The following is a 12,392-nucleotide window of genomic DNA, read 5'->3' as shown; positions in this document are numbered from 1 at the left end:
ATGAAGCTTGACTGGATCTTGATTCAAACATTCAAAACAACCATAAAAATATCTTGGGAACAATGGGGATGATTATAGATTTGGCATTAGATTATTTTAGGAAATTATTCTTTAGTTTGTTAAGAGCAAAAATGATGCTATCTATGTAGGAGAATATCCACATTTCAAAAGAGCTAAGCTGAAATATTTCAGAGTGTAGAATTATGATGTCCACGGCTTATATTCAATGATTCAGGCAGGAAAATGCAAATATATCAAAATATTAAGTATTGAATCTCACCAGTATGTTTATGGGGATTTGCTGTACTTCGCTTTCTCTACTTTACTGGGTAGTTGAAACTTTTCATCATAAAAAGTGGTGGAGGGACTTAGGTGATCCTTAAAAAAGTTAATTAAATGAAAGTCCTCCCCCCCTTTCCAACTCCTTTTTGGATTAAAGAAAACAATTTAGGAGTTCCTATCGTGATGCAGAGGAAATGAATCCGACTAGAACTGTGAGGTTGCGGGTTCGATCCCTGGCCTTGCTCAGTGGGTTAAGGATCTGGTGTTGCCGTGAGTTGTGGTGTAGGTTGCAGACAGGGCTCAGATCTGGCGTTGCTGTGTCTCTGGCGTAGGCCGGCAGCTACAGCTCCGATTAGACCCCTAGCGTGGGAACCTCCTTATGCCTGGGGTGAGGCCCTCAAAAAAGACAAAAAAAGAAAAAAAATTAAATAAGTAGCATCTACAATGTTATTTTATATAAAAAGTAATACATTCTATGCATCTGTTTACAATCCATCCATCTAAAAAGATGTCTGAAGTTATTGCCTAATATATCAATTATAATAATTTTTAAAATTTTACTATTTTTCTTTTGTTTGATTTCTTTATAATGATCACAACAGAATCACTTTTTTTCTTTTTTTTTTCTTTTGTCTTTTTAGGGCCATGCCCACAGCATATGGAGTTTCCCCAGCTAGGGTTCCAGTTGGATCTGTAGCTGCCGGCCCACACCACAGCCACAGCAATGCTGGATCCTTAACCCACTGAACGAGGCCAGGGATCGAACCCATGTCCTCATGGATGCTAGTCGGTTTGTTAACCACTGACCCACCACAGGAACTCCACACTCTTCCTATTTCTATTTAACATTATACTAGAGGTTCTAGCCAGAGGAATTTTACAAGATAAATACAATTGTGTAAAACTACCTCTATTTCACATGACATGACTTTATATATAAAAAACTCTAAAAAACCCACATTGAAAAGTCCCCCAAACAGATTTAATTACAAAGTTCAGCAGTGTTACAGGAGAAAAATTAAATATACAAAAATCAGATGTTTTTCTATACACTAGTAATTAAGTATGAAATTGAGAAAAAATTCAAGATATTGATTCGAGGAGTTCCCTTGTGGCAGAGCAGGTTAAGAACCTGGCATTGTCACTGCAGCAGCTTGGGCGAGCCAAGGCATGGGCTCAAAAAAAAAAAAAAAAAAAAAGCTACTGATTCTAAGTAGTGGGAATATGGATAAGTATTAGAGTCTTCTTTGTACATTTCTGTATTTAAAATAACCCCCAATTTTTTAAATGGAATTCTTCCAGGAGTGAATGCAAGGAAATGAAGACAACTCTTTGCAGGGTACACAGCTCATTGAAGAGTGGCTCTGAAAGGCATGGCCACGTGGATCCAGGGAGGGTTATTTTTCAGTTGAGAAACCTGAACGTGGTTTAAGCTGATAGAAGCTGCTGATGCAGAACAGAGGCTAATGAAAGGAGCAGGGAGAGTGTATACCCAGAAGGGGGGAGCTGGACCATCCACAGGAGCAAAACACTCCCTCCATCATAGCAGGAGGAGCATGAAGAGAGCCCCAGGTGACAGCTTCTATTTCCTCAATGAAGTACCAGAGGAGAGTGGAAGGTGGGGGTGGGGGAGGTTTCAGGGTGAAAGAGACCTCGTGCAGTCTTTTCTGAGACAAGGAAAGCAGCCCCCAGAAGAAATTTAGCAGGTGGGAGTAGAGCCGGTTGAGGTTTGTGACCATCAATTTAAAGTCAACCCAGGACTAGAAAACAAATTAATTAATTGATTAATAAATAAATTCTTTTTTTAAAAAAAAGTCAACCCAGGAGTTCTCGACGTGGCTCAGTGGAAATGAATCTGACTAGGAACCATGAGGATGCAGGTTCGATCCCTGGCCTCGCTCAGTGGGTTAAGGATGCAGCATTGTCGTGAGCTGTGGTGCAGGTTGCAGATGCTGCTGAGATCTGGCGTTGCTGTGGCTGTGGTGTAGGCCAGCAGCTACAGCTCTGATTGGACCCCTAGCCTGGGAACCTCCATATACCTAAGATGCGGCCCTAAAAGACAAATAATAATAATAATGATGATGATGATGATGATGATGATGTCAACCCAGCCAGCCCAGAAGTGGTTTTCCTCCCAGCATAGTCAGAGCTGCTCAATACTAAAGGGAAGATACTGGTGGTAGGCTGTTCAGGACAAGTCTCAGCTAAGGCAGGAGTGGAAAAGGCGTCACGTGGCTTCCAGAGCGGCTCTTTGGCTGGACCAGGAAGGAATGGATGCCTGGAAGGCGAATGTGGCAAAAATGAGCCAGGTGGACATCCTGCCCAGGGGCTGGAGTTGCTGGCAGGGTGATGCTGAGCCGAAGTCCTGGGAGTGACCTCAGGAAGTGGGACAAGGTTAACTTCGATGGTTGAGTCCACGGAACCCAAAGTCCTGATGACTTCAGGGTGTCTGGTGGAGAGGAAGACCAGGACTCCAAAAAACCACTAGCGTAACCGAGTGGCCACAGATTCTTGCTTCTCCCTCTCACCCCCAAAAGAGTCTTACAGTTCAGTTCCTTCAAAGGCTCTTCTCTGGGAGTTCCCATCATGGTGCAGTGGAAACAAATCCAACTAGGAACCATGAGGTTGCGGGTTCAATCCCTGGCCTCACTCAGTGGATTAAGGATCCAGTGTTGCCATGAGCTGTGGTGTAAGTCGCAGACACAGCTCAGATCTGGCATTGCTGGGGCTGTGGCGTAGACCCCTAGCCTGGGAACCTCTCTATGCCTCGGATGTAGCCCTAAAAACACACACACACAAAAAGACTCCTCTCTGTCCAACCAGGTATATTTAGCACCTCAATGAAGCAAAACTAATAAATAAGATCCCCCAGTCTTATATCACAACCAGACACAATCTGCTAAAAACCAGAAGAGAAAAAAATAGGACCCCATGATGTCACTGCTGTGGTGCAGGTTCAGTCCCTGGCCCGGGAACTTCCACATGCTGCAAGCACAGCCAAAAATAAAATATAAAAAGAATAAAAATTTGGAGTTCCTGTTGTGGCTCAGTGGAGACAAAGCTGACTAGTACCCATGAGGATGCAGGTTCAATCCCTGGCCTTGCTCAGGGGGTTAAGTATCTGGCGTGGCTGTGGCTGTGGCTGTGGCGTAGGTCAACAGCTACAGCTCCGAGTCAACCCCAGCCTGGGAACCTCCATAAGCTCGGGTATGGCCCTAAAAAGACAAAAAATAAATAAATAAATAAAGAATAAAAATTAAAAAAATATTTCCTGGGCTACATTTCCATAATCCTCATAATCCTGAGAATTAGGTAACTATATAAAACTCTATCCTGCAACCCGTTTTCTAATCTCAAACAACTAATGCTTGGATCAGATTTCTAAGGTTTATTCTTATAACCAAGTCACTAAAAACATGCTCCTAACACCTTCTGAGGTCCTCCAACTGTATATTACATTACGGAAATGTGGAAATTTTACTTATAAGGGAATAAGGGTTTTTGCCTTACTAAGACAAAAACTCGATTTCCTCCTTCAGCCATGGAACCCAGAATTTTAAAGACAGAAAGACTAGAGCATGAGATGTTTCATATCATTCTTTCTGGTTGGACACTGTCCTTCATCTTCAAAGTATTTAACCACTAACTGGTCTCTGCTTCCAACAAGAAAATACATGTTTTCGGAGGCACAGATTGTCATCATCAGTGAGCACACTGCTCGGTCAAGTGCAGAAAGTAGAGACTTATCTTCAAACTTCAATTGATAAAATCCCAACCACGCCCCAAAGTTCTGTTAATAGCATTCTCCTGTTTTATACGTAGGTGTTTGTGGGCTTTTTGCTTTGTTTTGTTTTGCATTTTAGGGCTAAACCCATGGCATATGGAAGTTCTCAGGATACAGAGGGGTTGAATGGGAGCTGCCAGCCACAGCCACAGCAGCTTGGGATCTGAGCCACATCTGCAACCTACACCACAGCTCACGGCAATGCTGGATCCCCGATCCCCTGGACAAGGCCAGGGGTCGAACCCTCATCCTCATGGATACTAGTCAGATTTGTTTCTACTGCGCCACAGTGGGAACTCCTGTTTTCTTTTTCTTTCATTTGCCTGCCTTATATATTAAATGAGCCAGGTTTGATTATGTGTTCACTCCAGTTTCTTTGAGGCAGGTGTGTGTTTCACATGGACACTGGAAATCATGCTGCAACACGCTAGGAGACCTTGTGAAGATTATCAAGAGCCATAGGATCACCAGAAAATATTCCAAATCCATCGCTTTCCTCCATAGCCCCTGCTACCCTCCACCCCAGTCCAAGCCATCACTCAGAATTATCTAGAATACCACAATCAATTCCTAGGTCCTCTTCTTGCTTCCAGTACCATCAGTTCTCCACCCACCCATGAGCCAAAAAAATCCTGTTAATCATACAAATGATGTCATGTCACTACCCATGCTGAAACCTTCCAAGGGATTTCTAATTGCATGCAGACTAAAATTAAAACTATCTGGAGTTCCCATTGTGGCACAGCGGAAACGAATCCAACTCGCAACCATGAGGTTGTGTGTGTGTTCGATCCCTGGCCTCACTCAGTGGGTTAAGGATCCGGCATTGCCATGAGCTGTGGTGTAGGTTGCAAATGCAACTCAGATCCCGTGTTGCTGTGGCTCTGGTGTAGGCTGGCAGCTGTAGCTCCAATTCGATCCCTAGCCTGCAAACCTCCATGCGTCACGGGTGCATCCCTAAAAAGCTAAATAAATATAAATAAATAAATAAATAAATAAATAAATAAATACCATCGTGGTCTCCCTCTCTCCACCCTGATCCCCCAATATCTGCTGTCAACAGAGCAGGTGGGAGTGAGTTTGATCACGTTGCGCCTCTGCTGGACACTTTCCATTGGCTCTCATCTCCCTCAGAGCTTTTTCAATGGCCACAGAGGTTCTCCACAATCTAGGAATCCATGACGCTGGAACCCTATCTAGTACCAGTGCCACCTGCACGCCTCACTCCTCCATGCCTGGAATGTTCCTCCCTTATCTTCCTCAAGTCTTGGCTCACATGTCGCCTCCTTTAATGAAGCCTCACCAATCACACTGAGATGGCAATACTTTCCCATGCTCACAGTGCCTAATTCCCTTTCCTTATTTTTGTCTCCTGAACACATGGCTGCATCTGATGTTACATAAATTCTACCAGTTTATTTACTGATTCACTCAAAAGCTCCATGTAAGCTCTGGGAAGATGGATATATGCTCTCTGACATTTGGGGTTTGGATCTGCTTTGTCGACTTCTGTATCCCAAACGCCCAGAGCAGTGCCTGGCACATAACAGGGGCTTAATACATATTATTAACTGAAGGAAGGCTCTGATTCTGCCTTTCCTGCCTATCTTCTTGTTGTCTCTCCTACCCTCTCCCACATGCTCATTCGGTTCCAGCCAGGGACCCTCTCTCTGATCAGCATGTCAAGCTCATGCCCTCTCCAGCATATCTCCAGCATTCTGTCTGGAACGCTCTAGCACCAACCACTCCACCTGAAACCACCTGCCTTATTCATGAGCCTACTGGTTTATTTTTTGAGTCCACCACGGATGTGGAATCTCCAGAACGGGAGCTTCGTGTTTTCACAGCTGCCTCCGTGGTACCAGCGATGAGCATGGCACATAACAGGTGCTCAGTAAATGTCTGTTAGAGGTTTAGAGGTGGAACCAGCCAAGCTCCTGTGGGTCTCAGCTTTTTTTTTTTTTTTTTTTTAGGGCCACATTCGTGGCACATGAAGGTTTCCAGGCTAGCAGTTAAATTGGAGCTGTAGCCACTGGCCTACACCCATAGCCACAGCAACGCCAGATCTGAGCACATCTGCAACCTACACCACAGCTCATGGAAATGCCGGATCCTTCACCCACTGATCAAGGCCAGGGATCGAACCTGCATCTTCGTGGATGCTAGTCAGATTCCCTTCTGCTGAGCCACGACAGGAACTCCAGGATAGAAGTTTTTGCAAGCATAAACAAAATAAGAAGGCCAAAGATACTCTCTGAGGGCTCTTTGGGTTCTTTATAAAACTTTGATTTTACATTCTTATAGCAACAGTACCATTTACAAAGAGAGCCCTCACTTAATGATAGCTCACGCCAGAGCTCTGGAAGGTAACATAATCGTAATTATCCAACTTTCATATCTGAAAAAAAAACCGCTGACTCTGAGACTGGCGCAAGAGGCATAGCTATTAAATGCGGGAGCTGGATCTAAAACCACAAGGCTTTCAATGCCAATACAATGAAAGCATAACTAAACAGGATAGTCTAGTCTTTACATACAGGTTCAACGAACCACAAGTTTCCTGGTTTACTGCACACTCATCAAAAAAGTCTAAAATATGAACTTTGATTTTCCCCCGTTTTGAATGATCAAATGCAAATAAACTTATCCACCCGGGCCCCTTCTGATTGTTGAACACCTCGATGTGTACAAAGAATAGTTCACATTTACAGAACACATTCAGATCACTTGTTTCAGCTCACTGGTGCTCGTGAAAACTCTACAAGCGCCGCTGCGCAAGGTCCTGCAGCAGTAAGCGGTCCTGTGTCCGCGCTGACAGCGGAATGACTTTGCTAGACTGTGGTTCGGTTTATGCAACGCTGCGAAGGTTCCGGCCGGTGCAAACGTGGCCCAGGTGCCAAGCACAAAGCCACCCACGCCGGCGGAGGAGTCAGCAGAGACACTCCCTGCTCGCTGTCCCCGCCCGCCGGTTGCGCAGGGCGCGGCCCAAGTGCACCGAGGGCAGGGGCAGCCCGGCTGCACTCCCCCGCTCGGGGACCTCGGGGGGTCCTGCCAGGCCCTGCGGGGACAGGGCGGCATCGGATCGGGAAGGTCCCCGGGGTGGGTCGCCGCCGAGCAGCCGGGCACCCCCGCGGACCCCGCCCGGACCTCTGGCGCCCGCCTCACCGGTAGGTGGTCAGCAGCGCCTTGTTGACCAGCACGAGGAGGAAGGAGCAGGTCCCATAGAAGAGCGCGGACAGCAGCTTGGCCGCCCGGGAAGGCAGCCCCACGGAGCCGGGATCGGCGCCCGAGCCCTCCGCCTGGCCGTCGGCCGTCATGTCCCGCAGCCGCCAGCCTCCACCACACTTGGGGACGCCCCGCCCCAGTTCCGTCCCCACCCCCGGCCCGCGGCCGAAACAGGAAGGGCTGCGGCGGGAACCCCACACGCCAGCGCGGCCCCATCGGTCGCCCCGAAGCTGCTGGCGAGAGAAGAGCGGGTTTGGCTGGAGTTCGGGCTCGAAAACACCACTTTCTGATGCTTGTCTGAAAGGAGCACAGAAACGGGTTTGGCAGAGTTTAAAAACCCCATCTTCCTCCGAAGACTGGGGAGAAATGTTAAAGACCGTTTTGCTCTCTTGGCGAGAAATATTAAGACTTTTTTTGCCTTTTTTTTTTGACAATTTTAAATGTGTAATGTACATACAATGAAATGCAATCGAGTCCACAGTTTGGTGTTTTGACAAATGCGTAACCCATGTAACCACCCAAGTCAAAACATAGAACAAAAAAGATCGGAGTTCCCTTCGTTATCGAACCCCGACTAGGAACCATGAGGATGTGGGTTTCATCCTTGGCCTCGCCCAGTGGGTTAAGGTGCCGGCAGTTGCTGTGGCTGTGGTGTAGGCTGGCAAATACAGCTCCGATTCAACCCCTAGCCTGGGAACGTCCACATGCCCTGGGTGAGGCCCCCAAAATACAAAAAAAAACAAACAAACAAACAAACAAAAAACAGGGAGTTCCCGTCGTGGCGCAGTGGTTAACGAATCCGACTAGGAACCATGAGGTTGCGGGTTCGGTCCCTGCCCTTGCTCAGTGGGTTGACGATCCGGCGTTGCCGTGAGCTGCGGTGTAGGTCGCAGACGCGGCTCGGATCCTGCGTTGCTGTGGCTCTGGCGTAAGCCGGTGGCTACAGCTCCGATTCGACCCCTAGCCTGGGAACCTCCATATGCCGCGGGAGCGGCCCAATAAATAGCAAAAAGACAAAAAAAAAACAAAAAACATACAACACTTCCATTCCCCCAGTGCACTGTGTCCTACTGAGGGCGATCGATCCCCTCAATTCATTCTGATTTCTGTTACCATAGACTAGATTTGCCTGTTCAGAAATTTCATGGAAATGAGTATGTAGTCTTTCAAGGCTTTTTTGGTTCAGTTTATTATTTTAGTGACTCAGCCAGGTTTGAGTCTTTTCATTGTTGAGTAGTACCACGATTTGTTTATCCATTCCTCGGTGATTAGGTGATGGGCATTGGTTGTTTTCAGGTCAGGAACTACCAAAAAACAAAGATGGTCCGTGAATATTCATGTACAAGTTTTTGTGTGAATGTATACTTTCATTTATCTTTGGGAAATGCCTAGGGATGATATGGGTGCAAAGTCTCCAGGTTTCTTGCCTCTGGGTGCTTTATGGCAGGTTCTCCCCCGAGGGCCCACTTCTTTTCTACATGGGTACGTCTAAGGATAGGTTTGTTGTTTGTGTTAACTCTGACCAGCATCTACTTGCTGTAGAATTTTTCAACTAACTGTCCCATATTTTCATTCTATTTTTTTTTTTTGGTCTTTTGTCCTTTTAGGGCTGCTCCCGTGGCATATGCAGGTTCCCAGGCTAAGGGTCTAATCAGAGCTGTAGCTGCTGGCCTACACCACAGCCACAGCAACACCAGATCTGAGCAGTGGCTGCAACCTACACCACTGCTCATGGCAATGCCGGATCCTTAACCCACTGAGCAAGGCCAGGGATTGAACCCGCAACCCCATGGTTCCTAGTCGGATTTGTTTCTGCTATGCCATGACAGGAACTCCCTAAATAATTGTAAAAATCTGAAATTCTAGCTTTTTAGAAAAGCTAAAGATGTCAAGTTAAATATATATTTGAGCCTAACCATATCGAAGCCATGCAATGGTTTTCTATTGGAGGCATTGAACAACCAAGAACATTTTCAGTACTGAAAAGAACGAAAGTACAACTTTTGACAAAAAAAAACTAGCAGTAAAAAAGCCAGAAAGGAAGAATCTACAATACACAAAAACAGGAATCAAATAAATACATATAAGACTGATTTAAAATAGAAAATGAATTCATATTCAAGTTAAACCCAAAATCTAAATTTCCTCAAAAAGAATCAACTAATTAGCCTCCAAATAAGTCTTGGCTGCAAGACAGTATTTTAAAATCACTTTTAACAATAGGCTTAATCATATTTGCATTTAATTTGCTTCTGTGTACATACTTCTAGGAACTTAAGTCACTGTCAAAATCTCATCCTTACTGTTTAAACCACAACTCACACTAAAGAGTTGCTTGTGGAAGTCTTCTGCACATAGCCTGGAAAGGCTGAACTTTGCCACTGTGTGGACAACTAACGATCTACCAAAAATAGCTAATGAAAATATTAAACCAAGTTACTTGACTCAGAAAAGTAAACAGGCCCTGACTGGATCCTCTGGGGGTGACCTCAGATTCAACACGTCTTGAATCTAAGTGAAATGAAATCCAAGTTAGGGCTGGCAATAGTTTAATCCTTATCAACACCAGCATTTTTAATACTGTAATAATGAAACAGATGAAGTTAAAGGAATAACTAGAGTCTACAAGTTCATAATTTGGAGTTCCTGTTGTGACTCAGCGAGTTAAGGACCCAGTATAGTCTCTGCGAGGATGTGGGTTCAGTCCCTGGCCTCACTCCAGCATTGCTGCAAGCAAAGGTATAGTTTGCAGATGCAGCTCGGATCCTATGTTGCTTGCCGTGGCTGTGGCATAGGTGTCAGCTGAAGCTCTGATTCAACATGGGAACTTCCATATCCTGCAGGTGTGGCCGTAAAAAGAAAAACAAAAAAGGGCCCTGATTTTAAAATAAGGAAAAGGAATTCGCACCATGGTTTCAACTAAAGATGCCTGAGATGAGACTGGAATGAAATATAAAATGCACCAAAATACACCATTAAACTCCTAGAAGAGAATATAGGCAAAACATTTTCAGACATCACCCATACAAATGTTTTCTTAGGTGAGTCGCCCAAGGCAATAGACATAAAACCAAAAATAAACCAGTGGGAGCTAATCAGACTTACAAGCTTTTACACAGCAAAGGAAACCATTTTTTTAAAAAAAAGAAAGACAACCTACAGAATGGGAGAAAAATAGTTGCAAACAATGCAACTGACAAGGGCTTAACCTCCAAAATATACAAACAGCTTATACAACTCAACAGCCAAAAAACCCAACAACCCAATTGAGAAATGGGGAGAAGAACTGAATAGACATTTCTCTAAAAAAGACATACAGATGGCCAACAGGCACATGAAAAAATGCCCAACATCACTAATTATTAGAGAAATCAGATCCCACGTTGCTGTGGCTCTGGTGTAGGCCAGTGGCTACAGCTCCGATTCGACCCCTAGCCTGGGAACCTCCATATGCCGCGGGAGTGGCCCAAGAAATAGCAAAAAGACCAAAAAATAAAATAAAATAAAATAAAATAAAAGGAAAATAAATTAGAAAGAGTTTAAGAATGAATGTGTACTTTAAACTGTAAATTAAAATAAACTTTTATTCAAAGCATTTTTTAAACTTACAGCATGTTTATTCTTATGCTGTTAACTCTGCCAAACTACAACTTAGCCATATGAAGCATAAACACTTCAAAAATTTGAATGTAAACCACATTTTTAAAACAAAAAAGTCTTAACACACCCCAGATTTTAGATGCCAATGTATTTTTGTCCAAGTACATAGCTTATATCAAAAAAAAGAACATTTTAAATATTTCCATAGCAAATAGTTGCAATAATTTCTTAAACTTCCAATGTGACGAATTACAAAATGTTTGTGAACAGAACTATTATAGTTGACAAAAGCTGACCGGAGAAACAAACACTCTTACTTTCGAAGTTCTTAAATTTTATTTTCTGTGAATAGACAAGTATTTTTACTTTTAAAATTCTTAACTGTCCTCTAGGTAAGTTCATCAAATTTTAAATTTCCCAAGACTGAGGAAGCTTTTTTATAATTCATTTAAGTCATATTTGAGAGGAAAATTTTTAAAGAAAAATGTTGAAACTGAAACCAAGAAAATCCAGATGCTATAGTCTCTTACTCTGCTTCTCATAAGTGCTCCATGTTAAAATTCTATATACCAGATTACAGACAAAATTCTTAAGACCATTACAAATATAAATTCTCTTATTACAAAAAAAAAAAACCCTCAAGATTTGTAATTTACTGTACAGAGGAATTACATTTTTAAAGTATGTCCTCATCATACACATTATTTGTCACTATCATCTTTCACACTTTAGTTCCATTTCAAGAATTTATATACCTCCCATCCCCCATGGCTACATATTTTTAAACTATCTGTGTACTGCGAGACATTGGGATATTTGGATAAAGAAGCCTACATTTTAGATAACGTTTAAACTACATCTGTAGGCTACCACTTCAATTCCAAAAAAAAGAAAAAAGGGCGCTGAAGAGGCCATATTTCCCTCTGTTATTCTGAGGTTTACTCCAATTAAGCAATCTATAAACTTACCATGCTATGCATGTTATGTAGTTTCTGCTTAAAACAAAAGCTAAAATGATGGAGGTTTATGCCTACGTAAAGGAAGTGAACTACTCGGCTGTTGATTTTTCTATTCGTGCTTCAGTACATAAAATGGTGTTCAAAAACTTCATCTATTTGGAAAAAATGATTTAAAACCACCACACAAGTTAACACACTTGCAGTTAAAACTATTCCAGAAGCAAGTTAACACACTTGCAGTTAAAACTATTCCAGAAGCCTGCTTATTTGAGTTGCTACTATTTTCTGCAGTGTTTAACTGATTGCTAAATTTAGTGAAAACAAAATAGCTTGACATGTTATTCTGAAGTAAAGCTAGAAGGTGGCTTTATGCACTGAAAATATAGACAGACTTCCATTTGCTAATAAGTCTAAACAAGCAGTACATTTAAATTTAGTGTTTGCTAACAAAAGATCTACAACAGTTCACTACAAAACAACCCTGTAGGTGTCCCTTTCATTAATTAAAATCCAAGTGCCAAATCTCATTACAGGGCCCATTA

The 12,392-nt window shown here is 43.3% G+C and overlaps 1 protein-coding gene across 12 annotated transcripts in view; it reads right to left on the bottom strand.

Annotated features, from left to right (window-relative positions):
- The window catches only part of SLC35D2 (solute carrier family 35 member D2), a 57,624-nt gene extending 49,955 nt beyond the window's left edge, over positions 1 to 7,669 (bottom strand). For 3 of the 12 annotated variants that reach the window (XM_047754806.1, XM_047754810.1, XM_047754811.1), the window contains exon 1: positions 7,232 to 7,460. In XM_047754806.1, the coding sequence (XP_047610762.1) occupies positions 7,232 to 7,383 (152 nt within the window). In that variant the 5' untranslated portion in view covers positions 7,384 to 7,460. Of the gene's footprint in view, positions 1 to 7,231 lie in introns of all 12 variants that reach the window. The other 9 variants (XR_007131182.1, XM_047754809.1, XM_047754803.1 and 6 more) reach the window with 7 other exon arrangements.
- Between the last annotated feature and the right edge of the window lie 4,723 nt (positions 7,670 to 12,392).

The sequence above is a fragment of the Phacochoerus africanus genome, chromosome 12, assembly GCF_016906955.1.
Source record: "Phacochoerus africanus isolate WHEZ1 chromosome 12, ROS_Pafr_v1, whole genome shotgun sequence".
Taxonomy (NCBI): Eukaryota; Metazoa; Chordata; class Mammalia; order Artiodactyla; family Suidae; genus Phacochoerus; species Phacochoerus africanus.
Note: the sequence above shows the minus strand (reverse complement) of the source record. Positions and strands in the feature narration are given on the sequence as shown.